Genomic DNA, 21,408 nt, shown 5'->3' on the forward strand with positions numbered 1-21,408 from the left:
TGATACTGTACACAGCCGAGAAGAGGAGAAACAACCTCCGAAACTGCACCTTATACTGTACACAGCCGAGGAGAGAAGAAACAACCTCCGAGACTGCACCTGATACTGTACACAGCCGAGGAGAGGAGAAACAACCTCCGAGACTGCACCATATACCGTACACAACCGAGGAGAGGAGAAACAACCTCCGAGACTGCACCTTATACTGTACACAGCTGAGGAGAGAAGAAACAACCTCCGAGACTGCACCTTATACTGTACACAGCTGAGGAGAGGAGAAACAACCTCCGAGACTGCACCTTATACTGTACACAGCTGAGGAGAGGAGAAACAACCTCCGAGACTGCACCTTATACTGTACACAGCCGAGGAGAGAAGAAACAACCTCCGAGACTGCACCTTATACTGTACACAGCTGAGAGAGAAGAGACAACCTCCGAGACTGCACCTTATACTGTACACAGCCGAGGAGAGGAGAAACAACCTCCGAGACTACACCTTATACTGTACAGAGCCGAGGAGAGGAGAAACAACCTCCGAGACTGCACCTTATACTGTACACAGCTGAGAGAGAAGAGACAACCTCCGAGACTGCACCTTATACTGTACACAGCCGAGGAGAGAAGAAACAACCTCCGAGACTGCACCTTATACTGTACACAGCCGAGGAGAGAAGAAACAACCTCCGAGACTGCACCTTATACTGTACACAGCTGAGAGAGAAGAAACAACCTCCGAGACTGCACCTTATACTGTACACAGCTGAGGAGAGAAGAGACAACCTCCGAGACTGCACCTTATACTGTACACAGCTGAGGAGAGGAGAAACAACCTCCGAGACTGCACCTTATACTGTACACAGCTGAGGAGAGGAGAAACAACCTCCGAGACTGCACCTTATACTGTACACAGCCGAGGAGAGAAGAAACAACCTCCGAGACTGCACCTTATACTGTACACAGCCGAGGAGAAGAGAAACAACCTCCGAGACTGCACCTTATACTGTACACAGCTGAGAGAGAAGAGACAACCTCCGAGACTGCACCTTATACTGTACACAGCTGAGAGAGAAGAAACAACCTCCGAGACTGCACCTTATACTGTACACAGCTGAGGAGAGAAGAAACAACCTCCGAGACTGCACCTTATACTGTACACAGCTGAGAGAGAAGAGACAACCTCCGAGACTGCACCTTATACTGTACACAGCCGAGGAGAGGAGAAACAACCTCCGAGACTACACCTTATACTGTACAGAGCCGAGGAGAGGAGAAACAACCTCCGAGACTGCACCTTATACTGTACACAGCTGAGGAGAGAAGAAACAACCTCCGAGACTGCACCTTATACTGTACACAGCCGAGGAGAGAAGAAACAACCTCCGAGACTGCACCTTATACTGTACACAGCTGAGGGGGGATGCTCCTCTCAGGCTGTATATGGTGCTATTCCTTTGGGGCTGCTCCTCTCGGGGGTGGGGGTCATGTTGCACATGGGGCTGCCCGTGAGGGGGGCAGCACTCACCCTCTTGGTTCTGGAAGCAGACCCGGTAGCTGGTGGGACTGATCTCGGTCACTTCACAGGTTTCTTCTCCGCCTGATTTATTCCTGGACATGAAATATTTCTTAATCTTTAGGCTATGTTCACACACTGCGTTTTTTACCTGCGTTTTGGGTCCGTTTTTGCTGCAGAAATTTCTTGAGAAAATCTTGTAACCTTTCTGCAGACATTCCCCAGCAAAACCTATGGCAAAAAAATTAGCTGTGCACACACTGCGTTTTTTTCTTAAGAAAATTCTTTCAGTAGATTTTCTTAAGAAAAAGAATGAGCAGTCGCTTCTTTTCTGCAGCTAGCTGCGTTTTTTGCCATAGATAATTGGCAGAATAACGCAGGGAGCAACCAGCGGTAAAAACGCACTGAAAACGCACCAAAAACGCACCAAAAACGCACTGAAAACGCGGCAAAAACGCAGGCGCACTAATCCTTCACTCTTAAGAAATTTCTTAAGAAAAATCATTTTTCTAGTGTGAATATAGCCTTAGTTTGGATTTTGGCAGGTTCTGGGGGAGCCGGACCAGGATGGGGAACCCCTGGACCCTCACAATGTCCTTCAATGTTTCTGTTTTCCCCCTCAACTGTGGTGACTGGGAAACAAGGGGTCCGCGTCTCCTCGTGTCCTGCGCTCCCCCCGTCCTTCCTTGTTCCTCTCCTCCATATTTGGCCTCTCCGGTCTCCTCGGTCTGTGTTCTCGGTGTCACTTGTTTGTTCTTTCACTTTCTATTCCAAGAATAAGGAGGAGCAGAAACTACAGGACGTGACGTGTGCGGTGTGTACAGGGACAGGCGGTATTGTCAGTCACACAGGGTGTGCGGTGCGTACAGGGACAGGCGGTATTGTCAGTCACACAGGGTGTGCGGTGTGTACAGGGACAGGCGGTATTGTCAGTCACACAGGGTGTGCGGTGTGTACAGGGACAGGCGGTATTGTCAGTCACACAGAGTGTGCGGTGTGTACAGGGACAGGCGGTATTGTCAGTGACAGAGTATGTACAGTGGTCCTTGCACAGTCCACCCCGCCTTTATATACCCCGTCCCTGTACACTCCGCCCCTATATACCCCCGTCCCTGTACACTCCGCCCCTATATACCCCCGTCCCTGTACACTCCGCCCCTATATACCCCCGTCCCTGTACACTCCGCCCCTATATACCCCCGTCCCTGTACACTCCGCCCCTATATACCCCCGTCCCTGTACACTCCGCCCCTATATACCCCCGTCCCTGTACACTCCGCCCCTATATACCCCCGTCCCTGTACACTCCGCCCCTATATACCCCCGTCCCTGTACACTCCGCCCCTATATACCCCCCGTCCCTGTACACTCCGCCCCTATATACCCCCGTCCCTGTACACTCCACCCCTATATACCCCCGTCCCTGTACACTCCGCCCCTATATACCCCCGTCCCTGTACACTCCGCCCCTATATACCCCCGTCCCTGTACACTCCGCCCCTATATACCCCCATCCCTGTACACTCCGCCCCTATATACCCCCCGTCCCTGTACACTCCGCCCCTATATACCCCGTCCCTGTACACTCCGCCCCTATATACCCCCGTCCCTGTACACTCCGCCCCTATATACCCCCGTCCCTGTACACTCCGCCCCTATATACCCCGTCCCTGTACACTCCGCCCCTATATACCCCGTCCCTGTACACTCCGCCCCTATATACCCCCGTCCCTGTACACTCCGCCCCTATATACCCCCGTCCCTGTACACTCCGCCCCTATATACCCCCGTCCCTGTACACTCCGCCCCTATATACCCCCGTCCCTGTACACTCCGCCCCTATATACCCCCGTCCCTGTACACTCCGCCCCTATATACCCCCGCCCCTATATACCCCGTCCCTGTACACTCCACCCCTATATACCCCCGCCCCTATATACCCCCGCCCCTATATACCCCGTCCCTGTACACTCCACCCCTATATACCCCCGCCCCTATATACCCCCGTCCCTGTACACTCCGCCCCTATATACCCCCGCCCCTATATACCCCGTCCCTGTACACTCCGCCCTTTTCGTCGTCCCTGTACACTCCGCCCCTATATACCCCCGTCCCTGTACACTCCGCCCCTATATACCCCCGTCCCTGTACACTCCGCCCCTATATACCCCCGTCCCTGTACACTCCGCCCCTATATACCCCCGTCCCTGTACACTCCGCCCCTATATACCCCCGTCCCTGTACACTCCGCCCCTATATACCCCCGTCCCTGTACACTCCGCCCCTATATACCCCCGTCCCTGTACACTCCGCCCCTATATACCCCCCGTCCCTGTACACTCCGCCCCTATATACCCCCGTCCCTGTACACTCCGCCCCTATATACCCCCGTCCCTGTACACTCCGCCCCTATATACCCCCGTCCCTGTACACTCCGCCCCTATATACCCCCGTCCCTGTACACTCCGCCCCTATATACCCCCGTCCCTGTACACTCCGCCCCTATATACCCCCGTCCCTGTACACTCCGCCCCTATATACCCCCGTCCCTGTACACTCCGCCCCTATATACCCCCGTCCCTGTACACTCCGCCCCTATATACCCCCGTCCCTGTACACTCCGCCCCTATATACCCCCGTCCCTGTACACTCCGCCCCTATATACCCCCGTCCCTGTACACTCCGCCCCTATATACCCCCGTCCCTGTACACTCCGCCCCTATATACCCCCGTCCCTGTACACTCCGCCCCTATATACCCCCGTCCCTGTACACTCCGCCCCTATATACCCCCGTCCCTGTACACTCCGCCCCTATATACCCCCGTCCCTGTACACTCCGCCCCTATATACCCCCGTCCCTGTACACTCCGCCCCTATATACCCCCGTCCCTGTACACTCCGCCCCTATATACCCCCGTCCCTGTACACTCCGCCCCTATATACCCCCGTCCCTGTACACTCCGCCCCTATATACCCCCGTCCCTGTACACTCCGCCCCTATATACCCCCGTCCCTGTACACTCCGCCCCTATATACCCCCGTCCCTGTACACTCCGCCCCTATATACCCCCGTCCCTGTACACTCCGCCCCTATATACCCCCGTCCCTGTACACTCCGCCCCTATATACCCCCGTCCCTGTACACTCCGCCCCTATATACCCCCGTCCCTGTACACTCCGCCCCTATATACCCCCGTCCCTGTACACTCCGCCCCTATATACCCCCGTCCCTGTACACTCCGCCCCTATATACCCCCGTCCCTGTACACTCCGCCCCTATATACCCCCGTCCCTGTACACTCCGCCCCTATATACCCCCGTCCCTGTACACTCCGCCCCTATATACCCCCGTCCCTGTACACTCCGCCCCTATATACCCCCGTCCCTGTACACTCCGCCCCTATATACCCCCGTCCCTGTACACTCCGCCCCTATATACCCCCCGTCCCTGTACACTCCGCCCCTATATACCCCCGTCCCTGTACACTCCGCCCCTATATACCCCCGTCCCTGTACACTCCGCCCCTATATACCCCCGTCCCTGTACACTCCGCCCCTATATACCCCCGTCCCTGTACACTCCGCCCCTATATACCCCCGTCCCTGTACACTCCGCCCCTATATACCCCCGTCCCTGTACACTCCGCCCCTATATACCCCCGTCCCTGTACACTCCGCCCCTATATACCCCCGTCCCTGTACACTCCGCCCCTATATACCCCCGTCCCTGTACACTCCGCCCCTATATACCCCCGTCCCTGTACACTCCGCCCCTATATACCCCCGTCCCTGTACACTCCGCCCCTATATACCCCCGTCCCTGTACACTCCGCCCCTATATACCCCCGTCCCTGTACACTCCGCCCCTATATACCCCCGTCCCTGTACACTCCGCCCCTATATACCCCCGTCCCTGTACACTCCGCCCCTATATACCCCCGTCCCTGTACACTCCGCCCCTATATACCCCCGTCCCTGTACACTCCGCCCCTATATACCCCCGTCCCTGTACACTCCGCCCCTATATACCCCCGTCCCTGTACACTCCGCCCCTATATACCCCCGTCCCTGTACACTCCGCCCCTATATACCCCCGTCCCTGTACACTCCGCCCCTATATACCCCCGTCCCTGTACACTCCGCCCCTATATACCCCCGTCCCTGTACACTCCGCCCCTATATAACCCCGTCCCTGTACACTCCGCCCCTATATACCCCCGTCCCTGTACACTCCGCCCCTATATACCCCCGTCCCTGTACACTCCGCCCCTATATACCCCCGTCCCTGTACACTCCGCCCCTATATACCCCCGTCCCTGTACACTCCGCCCCTATATACCCCCGTCCCTGTACACTCCGCCCCTATATACCCCCCGTCCCTGTACACTCCGCCCCTATATACCCCCCGTCCCTGTACACTCCGCCCCTATATACCCCCGTCCCTGTACACTCCGCCCCTATATACCCCCGTCCCTATATACCCCCGTCCCTGTACACTCCGCCCCTATATACCCCCCGTCCCTGTACACTCCGCCCCTATATACCCCCGTCCCTGTACACTCCGCCCCTTTTTTCCGTCACCGCTTCGCACACGTAGACGCAGTTACCTCACTCATCTGTCACCAGTTTTTCTCGCTGCAGAACTGTCTCCATGGAGACCACCCACGTGATACCGGAAGTTGTGGTGATGTCACGTCGTCCCGGTAACAGCGGTCGGATGGGGTAATATGGCCGCTAAAGCCGGAGGGGCCCTGAGGGGAGTGACCCGCAGCTCCTGGGCCCCTCTCGTCACCCTGGCGGCCGTGTTCATCCTGTGCTGCTCCGCACAGACCTCCAGCGTGTGCCGACACCGGATCCCGGCTCCTGAGGAGGTGAGGCCGGGGCTGGGGAGGAGAGAGAGGCCCGGCACCGAACACACGCCCCCCCCCACCCCCCCACAGAGCGCACGGGGCCTCCCCATCCCCCCCCCCACAGAGCGCACGGGGCCTCCCCATCCCCCCCCCCCACAGAGCGCACGGGGCCTCCCCATCCCCCCCCCCCCCACAGAGCGCACGGGGCCTCCCCATCCCCCCCCCCACAGAGCGCACGGGGCCTCCCCATCCCCCCCCCCCCCACAGAGCGCACGGGGCCTCCCCATCCCCCCACCCACCCACAGAGCGCACGGGGCCTCCCCATCCCCCCCCCCACAGAGCGCACGGGGCCTCCCCATCCCCCCCCATCCCCCACAGAGCGCGTGGGGCCTCCCCATCCCCCCCACAGAGCGCGTGGGGCCTCCCCATCCCCCCCCCCCCACAGAGCGCGCGGGGCCTCCCCATCCCCCCCCCCCCACAGAGCACGCAGGGCCTCCCCATCCCCCCCCCCACAGAGCGCGCGGGGCCTCCCCATCCCCCCCCCCCACAGAGCGCACGGGGCCTCCCCATCCCCCCCCCCCCACAGAGCGCACGGGGCCTCCCCATCCCCCCCCCCCCACAGAGCGCACGGGGCCTCCCCATCCCCCCCCCACAGAGCGCACGGGGCCTCCCCATCCCCCCCCCATCCCCCACAGAGCGCACGGGGCCTCCCCATCCCCCCCCATCCCCCACAGAGCGCACGGGGCCTCCCCATCCCCCCCCATCCCCCACAGAGCGCACGGGGCCTCCCCATCCCCCCCACAGAGCGCGTGGGGCCTCCCCATCCCCCCCACAGAGCGCGTGGGGCCTCCCCATCCCCCCCACAGAGCGCGTGGGGCCTCCCCATCCCCCCCACAGAGCGCGTGGGGCCTCCCCATCCCCCACAGAGCGCGTGGGGCCTCCCCATCCCCCACAGAGCGCGTGGGGCCTCCCCATCCCCCACAGAGCGCGTGGGGCCTCCCCATCCCCCCCACAGAGCGCGTGGGGCCTACACACACACACACACGGCCTCCCCATCCCCCCCCCCGAACGCACGGCTTTTCCCCCAGCCCAAAACTGAGCCCGGGGGGAAACGTTTCGGATCCTTCCACAAGCTTCTCACTATAGTTGGTGGAATTTGGGCCGATTCCTCCCGACAGATCTGGTGTATCTGAGCCGTGTTTGGAGGTCGCCGCTCGCTCCGGCCTTTTCAGCTTTACCCATGTATTTTCCATAGGATTGAGATCAGGGCATTGTGATGGCCACTCCAAAAGATTGACTTTGTTATCCTTAGGCTACTTTGTAGCCAGTTTGGCAGTAGCTTCCGGTCACTGTCCATTTAGAAGACCCATTTAAGCCCAAGCTGTAAGTTCCTGGCCGATGTCTTGAGATGTTCTTCAGTATGGCCACATAATCTTCTTTCCTCATGATGCCATCTATTTTGTGAAGTCACCAGTCCCTCCAAACAACCCCACACCATGATGCTGCCCCCGTGTGTCACAGTTGGGATGGTTCTTGGGCTTCAAAGTTTCTCCTTTTTCCTCCAAACGTAACAATGGTTATTATGGCCAAACAGCTCAATGTTAGTTTCGTCAGATCACAGGACATCTCCACAGATTAAGCTCTTTGCTCCTGTTGCATTTGCAAACATTCATTTAGCTTTTTATGTATATCTTGGAGTAATGGCTTCTTCCTGCAGAGCGGTCTTTCAGCCCATGTTGATACTTGACTCGTATCACTGTGTATAGTGACACAATCTTACCAGCTTCCGCCAGCTTCTTCACAAGGTCTTCTGCTTTTGTTCTTGGATTGATCTGCACATGTCTGACCAAAGCACATTCATCTCTGGTGCACAGAACCCGTCTCCTTCCTGAGCTTTATGATGGCCGGACATTCCCATCTTGTGTGTACTTGCATATAATTGTTTGTACAGATTAATGAGGCATCGTCAGGTGTCTGGAAATTGCAGCCAAGGATGAAGCAGACTTTTGCAAGTCCACAATTCTCCTCCTGAGATCTTGGCTGATTTCTTTTGACTTTTCAATGATGCTGCACAAAGAAACCGTGTGTTTCAGGTGCATTACACTACATCCACAGGTGTGTCTGTAATTAACTCAGATGTGGCCAATAAACCAATCAGAAGCTCCCAAAGACATGACATCATCATATGGGCTGTCGCATAGTGTTTAATGGCACAGGACTCTTAGTGTATGGAAACTTCTGACTGTTGAAAGTAAAAGAATATTTTCAGGCATTTTTCTCTATTCTGGAATTTGGCAAATAGTAACAGGAGAAAAACCTGCAGATGTGTCTGTATAGAGAGAGCGGAGGAGAAAAACCTGCAGATGTGTCTGTATAGAGAGAGCGGAGGGGAAAAACCTGCAGATGTGTCTGTATAGAGAGAGCGGAGGGGAAAAACCTGCAGATGTGTCTGTATAGAGAGAGCGGAGGGGGAAAACCTGCAGATGTGTCTGTATAGAGAGAGCGGAGGGGAAAAACTTGCAGATGTGTCTGTATAGAGAGAGCGGAGGGGAAAAACCTGCAGATGTGTCTGTATAGAGAGAGCGGAGGGGAAAAACCTGCAGATGTGTCTGTATAGAGAGAGCGGAGGGGGAAAACCTGCAGATGTGTCTGTATAGAGAGAGCGGAGGGGGAAAACCTGCAGATGTGTCTGTATAGAGAGAGCGGAGGGGAAAAACCTGCAGATGTGTCTGTATAGAGAGAGCGGAGGGGAAAAACCTGCAGATGTGTCTGTATAGAGAGAGCGGAGGGGGAAAACCTGCAGATGTGTCTGTATAGAGAGAGCGGAGGGGAAAAACTTGCAGATGTGTCTGTATAGAGAGAGCGGAGGGGAAAAACCTGCAGATGTGTCTGTATAGAGAGAGCGGAGGGGAAAAACCTGCAGATGTGTCTGTATAGAGAGAGCGGAGGGGGAAAACCTGCAGATGTGTCTGTATAGAGAGAGCGGAGGGGAAAAACCTGCAGATGTGTCTGTATAGAGAGAGCGGAGGGGAAAAACCTGCAGATGTGTCTGTATAGAGAGAGCGGAGGGGGAAAACCTGCAGATGTGTCTGTATAGAGAGAGCGGAGGGGAAAAACTTGCAGATGTGTCTGTATAGAGAGAGCGGAGGGGAAACGTCTGGATTCAACTGTATACAATAAATCGGCTCCAGCGTTCAGTGCAGAATGTGATGAATATTTTTTTATAAGAATTTGGGGAAGTTGTGAAACGTCCTATAAATGTCTGTTCTGTTCCTGATCTGAGGATTTCGGCTTTTAGTGGAGATGAATCTGTGCTGCACCTCATCTCCAGGATGTAAGGAGAGATGTCACCATTTACTACAGGGAACTTATCATCAGTCATGTGTGCGGGAGTCGGAATCAGGGAAGTTGAGGAGTCCGAGTCATAAATTTGCCTTACCTGCCGAGCACACGGCCCCTCCATCATCTACCACACAGGGCGCCCCTCCCCAACACCGAGCACTCAGGGCGCCCCTCCCCAACACCGAGCACTCAGGGCGCCCCCCCCCCCCCAACACTGAACACACGGGTTCCCTGATGACCGTCGTTAGGCCGCCCGGCCTTCCCTCAGTACCCGTCCTCAGGCTGCCCAGACCCCCTGATACCGTCCTCGGGCTTGCTTGGCCTTCCCTCAGTACCCGTCCTCGAGCCGCCCAGACCCCCTGATACCGTCCTCGGGCTGCCCGGCCTTCCCTCAGTACCCGTCCTCGAGCCGCCCAGACCCCCTGATACCGTCCTCGGGCTGCCCGGCCTTCCCTCAGTACCCGTCCTCAGGCTGCCCAGACCCCCTGATACCGTCCTCGGGCTGCCCGGCCTTCCCTCAGTACCCGTCCTCGAGCCGCCCAGACCCCCTGATACCATCCTCAGGCCACCCAGACACCCTGATACCATCCTCAGGCCACCCAGACCCCCTGATAACGTCCTCGGACACCAGCACTGAATGTCGGCTTTGCTCTGTTTCCAGGTCGTGTACAAGGTTCATCAGAAGACGAGTCGTGTGTTCAGGAGAGAAGCGGACGAACGGCTGCGGATGAAGATCGTGTACGACGGCAGCATAGAGGAGTGAGTGCTGGGGGGCACGGACGTGACGGGTTTGAGGAGTGAATTTAACAGCATAGGGTCAAGGGGGAGGTGATAGTGGAGGGGTCAGACGTTGCGTGTCAGGGGATGTGCCGGCAGAGGTGACGTGTCGGGGGTTTCAGATGTGACGTGTGGGGTAGGGGGAAACCAGATATGGTGGTCTGGGCGCAGCCGGCGGGGCAGAGTGTTTGCTCAGGTTTCTAGAGACAGATAAAATAGGCTTGCCCAAAATGTTACCGCTTCTGCGACTGACACAAGTCTGGAGACAAGACGATCGTGCGTTTTTCAGACACTATTGCTGAAATGCCCTTCTGGCACAATGCGCACGTTCCCACCTTGCCGAATCACCCGTCTTCTACATTTTGGAGCTCACAACAGGGCTGTGGAGTCGGAGCTCATTTTGGTGGAGTCGGTATAAAATGCACCGACTCCTAAAATATATAATGAATTGTAGTGCAATGCAGAATGTGCTGAATATTTTTTCATAGGAATTTGGGAAACTTATGAAATGTCCTATAAATGGCTGTTCTATTCCTGATCTAAGGCTGCATTCACACTCAGCGTTTTTGCTGCGGTTTTTGAGGATACGTTTTTCAGCTGCAAAAGCAGATCAGCTTTTTATAAAACCGCATCATCTGAAAGGCTTCTGAGCTCATAAATATATAATGCTCAATAGCAAAAGCAGATTAGAAAAACACCACAAACTGACGGCTCATTCTGTGCGGATCCTCGCAACACGCGGTGTCTGAATGTCCTGTCTTGTCACCCATTGCCTTTGCTGGATGCCGGGAGTCACCGCATTTCACTGCATTATTTCCAGAGTCACCGCATTTCACTGCATTATTTCCAGAGTCACCGCATTTCACTGCATTATTTCCAGAGTCACCGCATTTCACTGCATTATTTCCAGAGTCACTGCATTATTTTGCCATCAATGCTCAATATGTTTGTGACAAGAAAGAAATTGTTAGTAAGACACTAGCAGTAACAGATAGTAAAGCTAATCACAGCGGCCAGTTTCTCCAGGCCTTAGTGGAAAAAGTTCTGCAAGATTAGGAACGCAAAAAAGAACCGGTTCTTGCTATTGTAACGGACAATGCTTCACACATAAGTACAATTACACTGATGAATGAGAGGAATGAACAGCAGCTAGAAGAGAATGTAGCATTCAGTGTGTGTGAGATGGAGCCACAGCGCTGCTCATGTAACTGAGGAACACACAGATATTACAGCAGAAGAACAGCAAAATGATACTTTGGGATTAGATGATCTTGTTGAAGCTGCTTCAAAACACTTTCATATTCATCACATGCGCTGTGTTGTGCACACGCTGCAGCTGGCAATAAGAGATAGTCTGCAAGAGGGACCCCGGTTTCACACATCCGGCTTTTTGCCGGTTTGGCAGATGCGGCGCACTCCATTACAGTGTATACAGTACAGTGGCAGCGCGACAAACGATGGTCACATGCTTTCATGTGACCGGAGCATGTGACCCAGAAGTTTTGGTGCTTCCATTGTACTGTATTCCACTGTACTGGCGTGCGCTGCATCCGCCAAACCGGCGAAAAGACTATTGTGTGAAACTGGGCGGACATGCTGGAAATCTAATTGGAAAAGTGAGGAAGTTGGTTATTGCCGCCAGAACCCCTAAAATTGATTCCATCTTGAAGAGACGTGCTGGGAAAGGGGCAATTGTTGATTAAGCCACTCGGTGAGGCAGCACTTATTTAATGACCGATTGCTTGAACTAAAATCGTTTCTTATAGATATGGAGAACCCTCAAATAACCTTAAATGAAGGTCAATGGACACAGGTGGCTTAATTGAAGGAATTGCTTAATCACCCATTTACCGTGACTAAAAAATTACAAGCTGAGGATTCAACTTCTGGCATTTTAATAAGGGATTAGAAGAACTTGCTATTTTGCCTGTCCCAAAGATGAGGTTTAATCGCAGATGGCATTTCTGCTTCAATGAAACGGAGAGACACAGCTATTGGAAAATAAAATTCTTCTGGCAGCTGTTTATGTGCAGCCAAGTCATCATATACTGCTTGATGATCAACAGCTTACTAAAGGAAAAGAAGCTCTGCGTGAGGTAGCAGTTAGGATGAGCAGCTACAGGACTGCCAGGCGGAAGAGGAGTTGGGGCCTGACAGTGCTACTGCTGCCGTATCTTCATCCTCATCAGATGAGGAGTTTAACTTTGACAAGTATTTGGATGACATGGAACAGGCAAAGCGTTGCCGCAAGGAAAAAGATTTCACTCCGTCTCCTACAACAGCAGATTGGCCAGATGTCACTGCGTCTCCTATAGCAGCAGATTGGCCAGATGTCACTGCGTCTCCTATAGCAGCAGATTGTCCAGATGTCACTGCGTCTCCTATAGCAGCAGATTGGCCAGATGTCACTGCGTCTCCTATAGCAGCAGATTGGCCAGATGTCACTGCGTCTCCTATAGCAGCAGATTGGCCAGATGTCACTGCGTCTCCTATAGCAGCAGATTGGCCAGATGTTACTCCGTCTCCTATAGCGGCAGATTGACCAGATGTCACTGCGTCTCCTATAGCAGCAGATTGGCCAGATGTCACTGCGTCTCCTATAGCAGCAGATTGTCCAGATGTCACTGCGTCTCCTATAGCGGCAGATTGTCCAGATGTCACTGCGTCTCCTATAGCGGCAGATTGTCCAGATGTCACTGCGTCTCCTATAGCGGCAGATTGGCCAGATGTCACTCAGTCTCCTATAGCAGCAGATTGGCCAGATGTCACTCAGTCTCCTATAGCAGCAGATTGGCCAGATGTCACTGCGTCTCCTATAGCGGCAGATTGGCCAGATGTCACTGCGTCTCCTATAGCGGCAGATTGTCCAGATGTCACTGCGTCTCCTATAGCAGCAGATTGTCCAGATGTCACTGCGTCTCCTATAGCGGCAGATTGTCCAGATGTCACTGCGTCTCCTATAGCGGCAGATTGGCCAGATGTCACTGCGTCTCCTATAGCGGCAGATTGGCCAGATGTCACTGCGTCTCCTATAGCGGCAGATTGGCCAGATGTCACTGCGTCTCCTATAGCGGCAGATTGGCCAGATGTCACCGCGTCTCCTATAGCGGCAGATTGACCAGATGTCACTGCGTCTCCTATAGCAGCAGATTGGCCAGATGTCACTGCGTCTCCTATAGCAGCAGATTGTCCAGATGTCACTGCGTCTCCTATAGCGGCAGATTGTCCAGATGTCACTGCGTCTCCTATAGCGGCAGATTGTCCAGATGTCACTGCGTCTCCTATAGCAGCAGATTGGCCAGATGTCACTCAGTCTCCTATAGCAGCAGATTGGCCAGATGTCACTCAGTCTCCTATAGCAGCAGATTGGCCAGATGTCACTGCGTCTCCTATAGCGGCAGATTGGCCAGATGTCACTGCGTCTCCTATAGCGGCAGATTGTCCAGATGTCACTGCGTCTCCTATAGCAGCAGATTGTCCAGATGTCACTGCGTCTCCTATAGCGGCAGATTGTCCAGATGTCACTGCGTCTCCTATAGCGGCAGATTGGCCAGATGTCACTGCGTCTCCTATAGCGGCAGATTGGCCAGATGTCACTGCGTCTCCTATAGCAGCAGATTGGCCAGATGTCACTGCGTCTCCTATAGCGGCAGATTGGCCAGATGTCACTGCGTCTCCTATAGCGGCAGATTGGCCAGATGTCACTGCGTCTCCTATAGCAGCAGATTGGCCAGATGTCACTCAGTCTCCTATAGCAGCAGATTGGCCAGATGTCACTCAGTCTCCTATAGCAGCAGATTGGCCAGATGTCACTGCGTCTCCTATAGCGGCAGATTGGCCAGATGTCACTGCGTCTCCTATAGCGGCAGATTGGCCAGATGTCACTGCGTCTCCTATAGCAGCAGATTGTCCAGATGTCACTGCGTCTCCTATAGCGGCAGATTGTCCAGATGTCACTGCGTCTCCTATAGCGGCAGATTGGCCAGATGTCACTGCGTCTCCTATAGCGGCAGATTGGCCAGATGTCACTGCGTCTCCTATAGCAGCAGATTGGCCAGATGTCACTGCGTCTCCTATAGCAGCAGATTGGCCAGATGTCACTGCGTCTCCTATAGCAGCAGATTGGCCAGATGTCACTGCGTCTCCTATAGCGGCAGATTGGCCAGATGTCACTGCGTCTCCTATAGCGGCAGATTGGCCAGATGTCACCGCGTCTCCTATAGCAGCAGATTGACCAGATTTCAGTAATATTTTTCACTTCCTCTCAAAGAAATAGAAAAATTCAACTGTTCATCAAAACTGCCTGTGCATGAGGCCATTCCTTTATACCCGGAGATTGTTAGAGATGTTCCCATGTGGTTACGGTTTTGCTCCAGCCCCAGTCACTGTAGAGAGGTCGTTCTCCGGCCTTAACATTATTAGGTCAGATCCGAGGTCATCTGCGAAGGACGATCTGATGGAGGCAATTCTATTTCCTACCAACAAATTCAGAGACTGCACAAATGTTATTTACTAGGTTTTTGTTGAAAACTGTTCTTTGTGACTTACATAGTGTATTACATAGTGTTATATATTGTGTGTGTAATAATTAAATATATATATTACACACACACACACACACACACACACACACACACACACACACACACACACACACACACACACTATATATATAACACCATGTAATACACTATGTAAGTGGCAAAAAACAGTTTTCAACAAAAACATACTAGATTTAGTATATTGCTTATATTTAACTGAAAAATGTCTTGTAGGACAATGTGAACATCAGACATTTAATCAATTTTATGATATAATAAGACATTTACCGTATTTTTCGGACTATAAGACGCACCCTGGTTTTTAGAGGAGGAAAATAGGAAAATAAAACTTTAAGCAAAAAAAAGTGGTCATGACACACTGTTATGGGGCAAGGATCTGCTGCTGACACTGTTATGGGGGTAATGTCCCCAAATTCTCTACTAAGGTACCCCATCCTGGTAATGATCCTCCTGCCTTGTAAATGATCCTGCTATAAACCCCCATCCTGCTCATATTCCCCCCATTCTGCTCATATTCCCCCATCCTGTTCATATACCCCATCCTGTTCATATACCCCCATCCTATTGATATACCCCCCCATTCATCCTGCTCATATTCCCCCATCCATCCTGCTCATATTCCCCCATCCATCCTGCTCATATTCCCCCATCCATCCTGCTCATATTCCCCCCATCCATCCTGCTCATATACCCCCATCCTGTTCATATACCCCCCATCCATCCTGCTCATATACTCCCATCCTGTTCATATACCCCCATCCTGTTCATATACCCCCATCCTTTTCATATACCCCCCATCCATCCTGCTCATATACCCCATCCTGTTCATATACCCCATCCTGTTCATATACCCCCATCCTATTGATATACCCCCCCATTCATCCTGCTCATATTCCCCCATCCATCCTGCTCATATTCCCCCCATCCATCCTGCTCATATTCCCCCATCCTTCCTGCTCATATTCCCCCATCCATCCTGCTCATATTCCCCCATCCATCCTGCTCATATTCCCCCATCCATCCTGCTCATATTCCCCATCCATCCTGCTCATATTCCCCCATCCATCCTGCTCATATTCCCCCATCCATCCTGCTCATATTCCCCCATCCATCCTGCTCATATTCCCCCATCCATCCTGCTCATATTCCCCCATCCATCCTGCTCATATTCCCCCATCCATCCTGCTCATATTCCCCCATCCATCCTGCTCATATTCCCCATCCATCCTGCTCATATTCCCCCATCCATCCTGCTCATATACCCCCCATCCATCCTGCTCATATTCCCCCAATCCATCCTGCTCATATACCCCCCATCCATCCTGCTCATATACCCCCATTCCTGTTCATATTCCCCCATCCATCCTGCTCATATTCCCCCATCCATCCTGCTCATATTCCCCCATCCATCCTGCTCATATTCCCCCATCCATCCTTGCTCATATACCCCCATCCTGTTCATATACCCCCCATCCATCCTGCTCATATACTCCCATCCTGTTCATATACCCCCATCCTTTTCATATACCCCCCATCCATCCTGCTCATATACTCCCATCCTGTTCATATACCCCCATCCTTTTCATATACCCCCCATCCATCCTGCTCATATACCCCCATCCTGTTCATATACCCCATCCTGTTCATATACCCCCATCCTATTGATATACCCCCCCATCCATCCTGCTCATATTCCCCCATCCATCCTGCTCATATTTCCCCATCCATCCTGCTCATATTTCCCCATCCATCCTGCTCATATTTCCCCATCCATCCTGCTCATATTTCCCCATCCATCCTGCTCATATTTCCCCATCCATCCTGCTCATATTTCCCCATCCATCCTGCTCATATTTCCCCATCCATCCTGCTCATATTTCCCCATCCATCCTGCTCATATTCCCCCATCCATCCTGCTCATATTCCCCCATCCATCCTGCTCATATTTCCCCATCCATCCTGCTCATATTCCCCCATCCATATTCCCCCATCCATCCTGCTCATATTCCCCATCCATCCTGCTCATATTCCCCCCATCCATCCTGCTCATATTCCCCCATCCATCCTGCTCATATTCCCCCATCCTTCCTGCTCATATTCCCCCATCCTGTTCATATACCCCATCCTGTTCATATACCCCCATCCTATTGATATACCCCCCCCATCCATCCTGCTCATATTTCCCCATCCATCCTGCTCATATTTCCCCATCCATCCTGCTCATATTCCCCCATCCATCCTGCTCATATTCCCCCATCCATCCTGCTCATATTTCCCCATCCATCCTGCTCATATTCCCCCATCCATATTCCCCCATCCATCCTGCTCATATTCCCCCATCCATCCTGCTCATATTCCCCCATCCATCCTGCTCATATTCCCCCATCCATCCTGCTCATATTCCCCCATCCTTCCTGCTCATATTCCCCCATCCTGTTCATATACCCCATCCTGTTCATATACCCCCATCCTATTGATATACCCCCCCATCCATCCTGCTCATATTCCCCCATCCATCCTGCTCATATTTCCCCATCCATCCTGCTCATATTTCCCCATCCATCCTGCTCATATTTCCCCATCCATCCTGCTCATATTTCCCCATCCATCCTGCTCATATTTCCCCATCCATCCTGCTCATATTTCCCCATCCATCCTGCTCATATTCCCCCATCCATCCTGCTCATATTCCCCCATCCATCCTGCTCATATTTCCCCATCCATCCTGCTCATATTCCCCCATCCATCCTGCTCATATTCCCCCATCCATCCTGCTCATATTCCCCCATCCATCCTGCTCATATTCCCCCATCCATCCTGCTCATATTTCCCCATCCATCCTGCTCATATTCCCCATCCATCCTGCTCATATTCCCCCATCCATCCTGCTCATATTTCCCCATCCATCCTGCTCATATTCCCCATCCATCCTGCTCATATTCCCCCATCCATCCTGCTCATATTCCCCCATCCTGCTCATATACCCCCCATCCATCCTGCTCATATACCCCCATCCTGTTCATATACCCCATCCTGTTCATATACCCCCATCCTATTGATATACCCCCCCATCCATCCTGCTCATATACCCCCCATCCATCCTGCTCATATACCCCCATCCTGTTCATATACCCCATCCTGTTCATATACCCCCATCCTATTGATATACCCCCCCATCCATCCTGCTCATATTCCCCCATCCATCCTGCTCATATTCCCCCATCCATCCTGCTCATATTCCCCCATCCATCCTGCTCATATTCCCCCATCCATCCTGCTCATATTCCCCCATCCATCCTGCTCATATACCCCCATCCTTTTCATATACCCCCCATCCATCCTGCTCATATACTCCCATCCTGCTATATGCCCCCATCGTGCTCATATACCATCCTGGTATATGGCCTGTATCCTATAGCACAGATAAAAAAAATAAACGTGTATACTCACCTTTTCCTCACTCCCTGCAGCACCGATCATCTTCCTCTCTGGCACGCTGACCTGTGTGTGTGGAGCCGTCCCCCTGCAGCACCGATCATATCTTCCTCTCTGGCACGCTGACCTGTGTGTGTGGAGCCGTTCCCCTGCAGCACCGCGATGTCTTCCTGTCTGTGCCGATCAGCTGACCAGCACAGATCAGCTGACCGGCACAGACAGGAAGACATCGCGTGCTGCAGGGGGACGGCTCCACACACGGGGACGGGTGAGTGTACTGATTCACTGCACCCCGCGCTGATGATGACGACGACGCGCGGGGGGCCGTGAATACAGCCGCACATGATCACTCCAGGCTGTAATTGCCAGGCGTGATCATGCGGACCGGCTCTTTGCTATGCGTGGCGTCCCCGCTCGTCACCCCGCCCACCTGGCAGCGCCGGCTTCTGCGCTGAGAAATGGGCGGGGGATGGGAGTGCATATGTAATGAGCGGGCCCACGTGGTCACGGCAGGCGCTGCTGGTGCCTGCTTGTGCCCCGATGACCCGCAGCACCCTGATTCCCGGCCGCAGCCCTATAGTCAGACCATAAGACGCACCCCCAACTTTCCCCCAACATTTGGGGGGGAAAAAGTGCGTCTTATGCTCCGAAAAATACGGTAGATAGTACAAAATATATTTTTTGGATACAACTTTAGAACACCAAGAAGTTTAATAAATTGTAAATATGTTATACACTATGTAATTTTTATATATATATATATATATATATATATATAATATATATATATATATATATATATATATAGTATATATATATATATATACGCACACACAAGATATATATGTAATCTGCCGTATATTACATATTGTATGACATTTACAATTTATTACAGTTTTGGGTTGTAAAGTTGTATCCAATAAATATATTTTATGTTCTATCTAAATATCTTGATTATTGCATCATAACAATGATTAATGTCTGATGGTCACATTGTACAATACATTCTTCACTTAACTAGAAGCAATAGATGTGGGAGTCGGTGCAAGGGAAATTGAGGAGTCTGACTCGAAGGTTTGGCCGACTCCACAGCCCTGGCTCACACCGCGGTCTTTGCTCTCAGATATTTTTGAGCAGAACATTTTGTTATCTTTTGACCAAACTCTGTCCAGATTCCGCGTCGCGGGGGTCACTTCAGCGTCCTATGCAGAAGAGGTGCGGGGCCACGATAATGTCCTCACTCCCTCTGATGGGGATTCTGCGGCCACAGGGGCTTAAAGGATTGATCTCTGTATACTGATCTGTAGGGAATGAATCTCAGCCACTGACAGTCGGGGAAATGGCAAATACCAGTCCCGAATATGCAAGAGGAAGACATTCTGGAGTCCCCAACTAAGGTCTCGCCCCCCCCCCCCCCATTACCAACACAATGATCCAACTGTACCTAGTGCACAGGCGTATTTACCACACTCACACTATATAGAATGCGGCATCGAGCAACCCCTAATTACATACGGTGCCATGGAGAGGACTCTGATTTTATCCATATGATTTGGGAGAGAGGTTGTCTCAGTCCTGTGCTCCCTAGCCCTCTACCCTGTACCCCTCGTCCCGCTTCTGTTTATTCAGAGTTTTGGAGGGAGGGATGTGGTCACTCCACCACAAAATCTTCTTACGTGAATCTCGGTTTATGGCCAGAGAGCTCATAGCCATACGGTGCATGGGCAGCGTCCCCCTACGGTGCGAGCACGGATGATAAATGCAATGCTTCCCTATGAGCGGACTGTATACCACAATAGGGGATGCCCGGAGAAATTCACTGAACTATGGGAAATGTGGACCTCGTCCCCGACACTGACCCATTGTATCGATCCTGTGATGGTACAGAGGATTGTGCACTGAGGGCGACTAAATATTCTGGGTTGGTCCCATCGGCAGAAATGGAGACTTGTCTGATGTTTCTTGTTCTTTGTTGTGTAGTTTGTAAATCTCAGGTACATCAATCAGGCAGCAGCACTAGTATTGGGTAATGGCACAAGGACTCTATAATGTATGGGCATCAGACTACATGGTAACGCATGTACTTAGCTGGCCTGATTGATAGTGTGGGGTCGGGGGGAAGGTGACAGCATGGGTGCAGATGTGGCGGATTGGTGGGAGGTGACAGCATGGGTGTGGATGTGGCGGATTGGTGAGAGGTAATAGTGTGGGGTTGGGGGGAGGTGACCGCGTAGGTGCAGATGTGGTGGGAGGTGATAATGTGGTGTCGGGGGGGAGGTGACTGCATGGGTGCGGATGTGGTGGATTGGTGGGAGGTGATAGTGGGGTGTCATGGGGAGGTGACAGTATGGATGCGGTGGATTGGTGGGAAGTGATAGTCGAGGGAGGTGACAGTATGGGGGCGGATTGGTGGGAGGTGATAGTGTGGTGTCGGGGGGGAGGTGACAGTATGGATGCAGATGTGGCGGATTGGTGGGAGGTGACCGCATGGGTGCGGATGTGGCGGATTGGTGGGAGGTGACCGCATGGGTGCGGATGTGGCGGATTGGTGGGATGTGACAGCATGGGTGTGGATGTGGCGGATTGGTGGGAGGTAATAGTGTGGGGTTGGGGGGAGGTGACCGTGTGGGTGCAGATGTGGTGGGAGGTGATAATGTGGGGTCGGGGGAGGTGACGGCATGCGTGCGGATGTGGCGGATTGGTGGGATGTGATAGTCGGGGGAGGAGGGAGGTGATAGTGTGGTGTTGTGGGGAGGTGACAGTATGGATGCGCATGCAGCGGATTGGTGGGAGGTGATAGTCGGGGGGGAGGTGACAGTATGGGGGCGGATTGGAGGGAGGTAATAGTGTGGTGTCGGGGGGGGGAGGTGACAGTATGGGGGCGGTTTTGTGGGAGGTAATAGTGTGGTGTCGGGGGGGAGGTGACAGT

The 21,408-nt window shown here is 52.9% G+C and overlaps 1 protein-coding gene across 1 annotated transcript in view; it reads left to right on the forward strand.

Moving 5' to 3' along the window:
* The first annotated feature begins 6,126 nt into the window (after nucleotides 1–6,126).
* LOC142245763 (leishmanolysin-like peptidase) overlaps nucleotides 6,127–21,408 on the forward strand; it is a 27,608-nt gene continuing 12,326 nt past the window's right edge. Inside the window, exons 1-3 of the mRNA XM_075318718.1 lie at nucleotides 6,127–6,384; nucleotides 10,367–10,464; nucleotides 19,652–19,694. Of these exons, the coding sequence (XP_075174833.1) occupies nucleotides 6,241–6,384; nucleotides 10,367–10,464; nucleotides 19,652–19,694 (285 nt within the window). The 5' untranslated portion in view covers nucleotides 6,127–6,240. The remainder of the gene's footprint in view (nucleotides 6,385–10,366; nucleotides 10,465–19,651; nucleotides 19,695–21,408) is intronic.

This window comes from Anomaloglossus baeobatrachus, chromosome 7, assembly GCF_048569485.1.
Source record: "Anomaloglossus baeobatrachus isolate aAnoBae1 chromosome 7, aAnoBae1.hap1, whole genome shotgun sequence".
NCBI lineage: Eukaryota > Metazoa > Chordata > Amphibia > Anura > Aromobatidae > Anomaloglossus > Anomaloglossus baeobatrachus.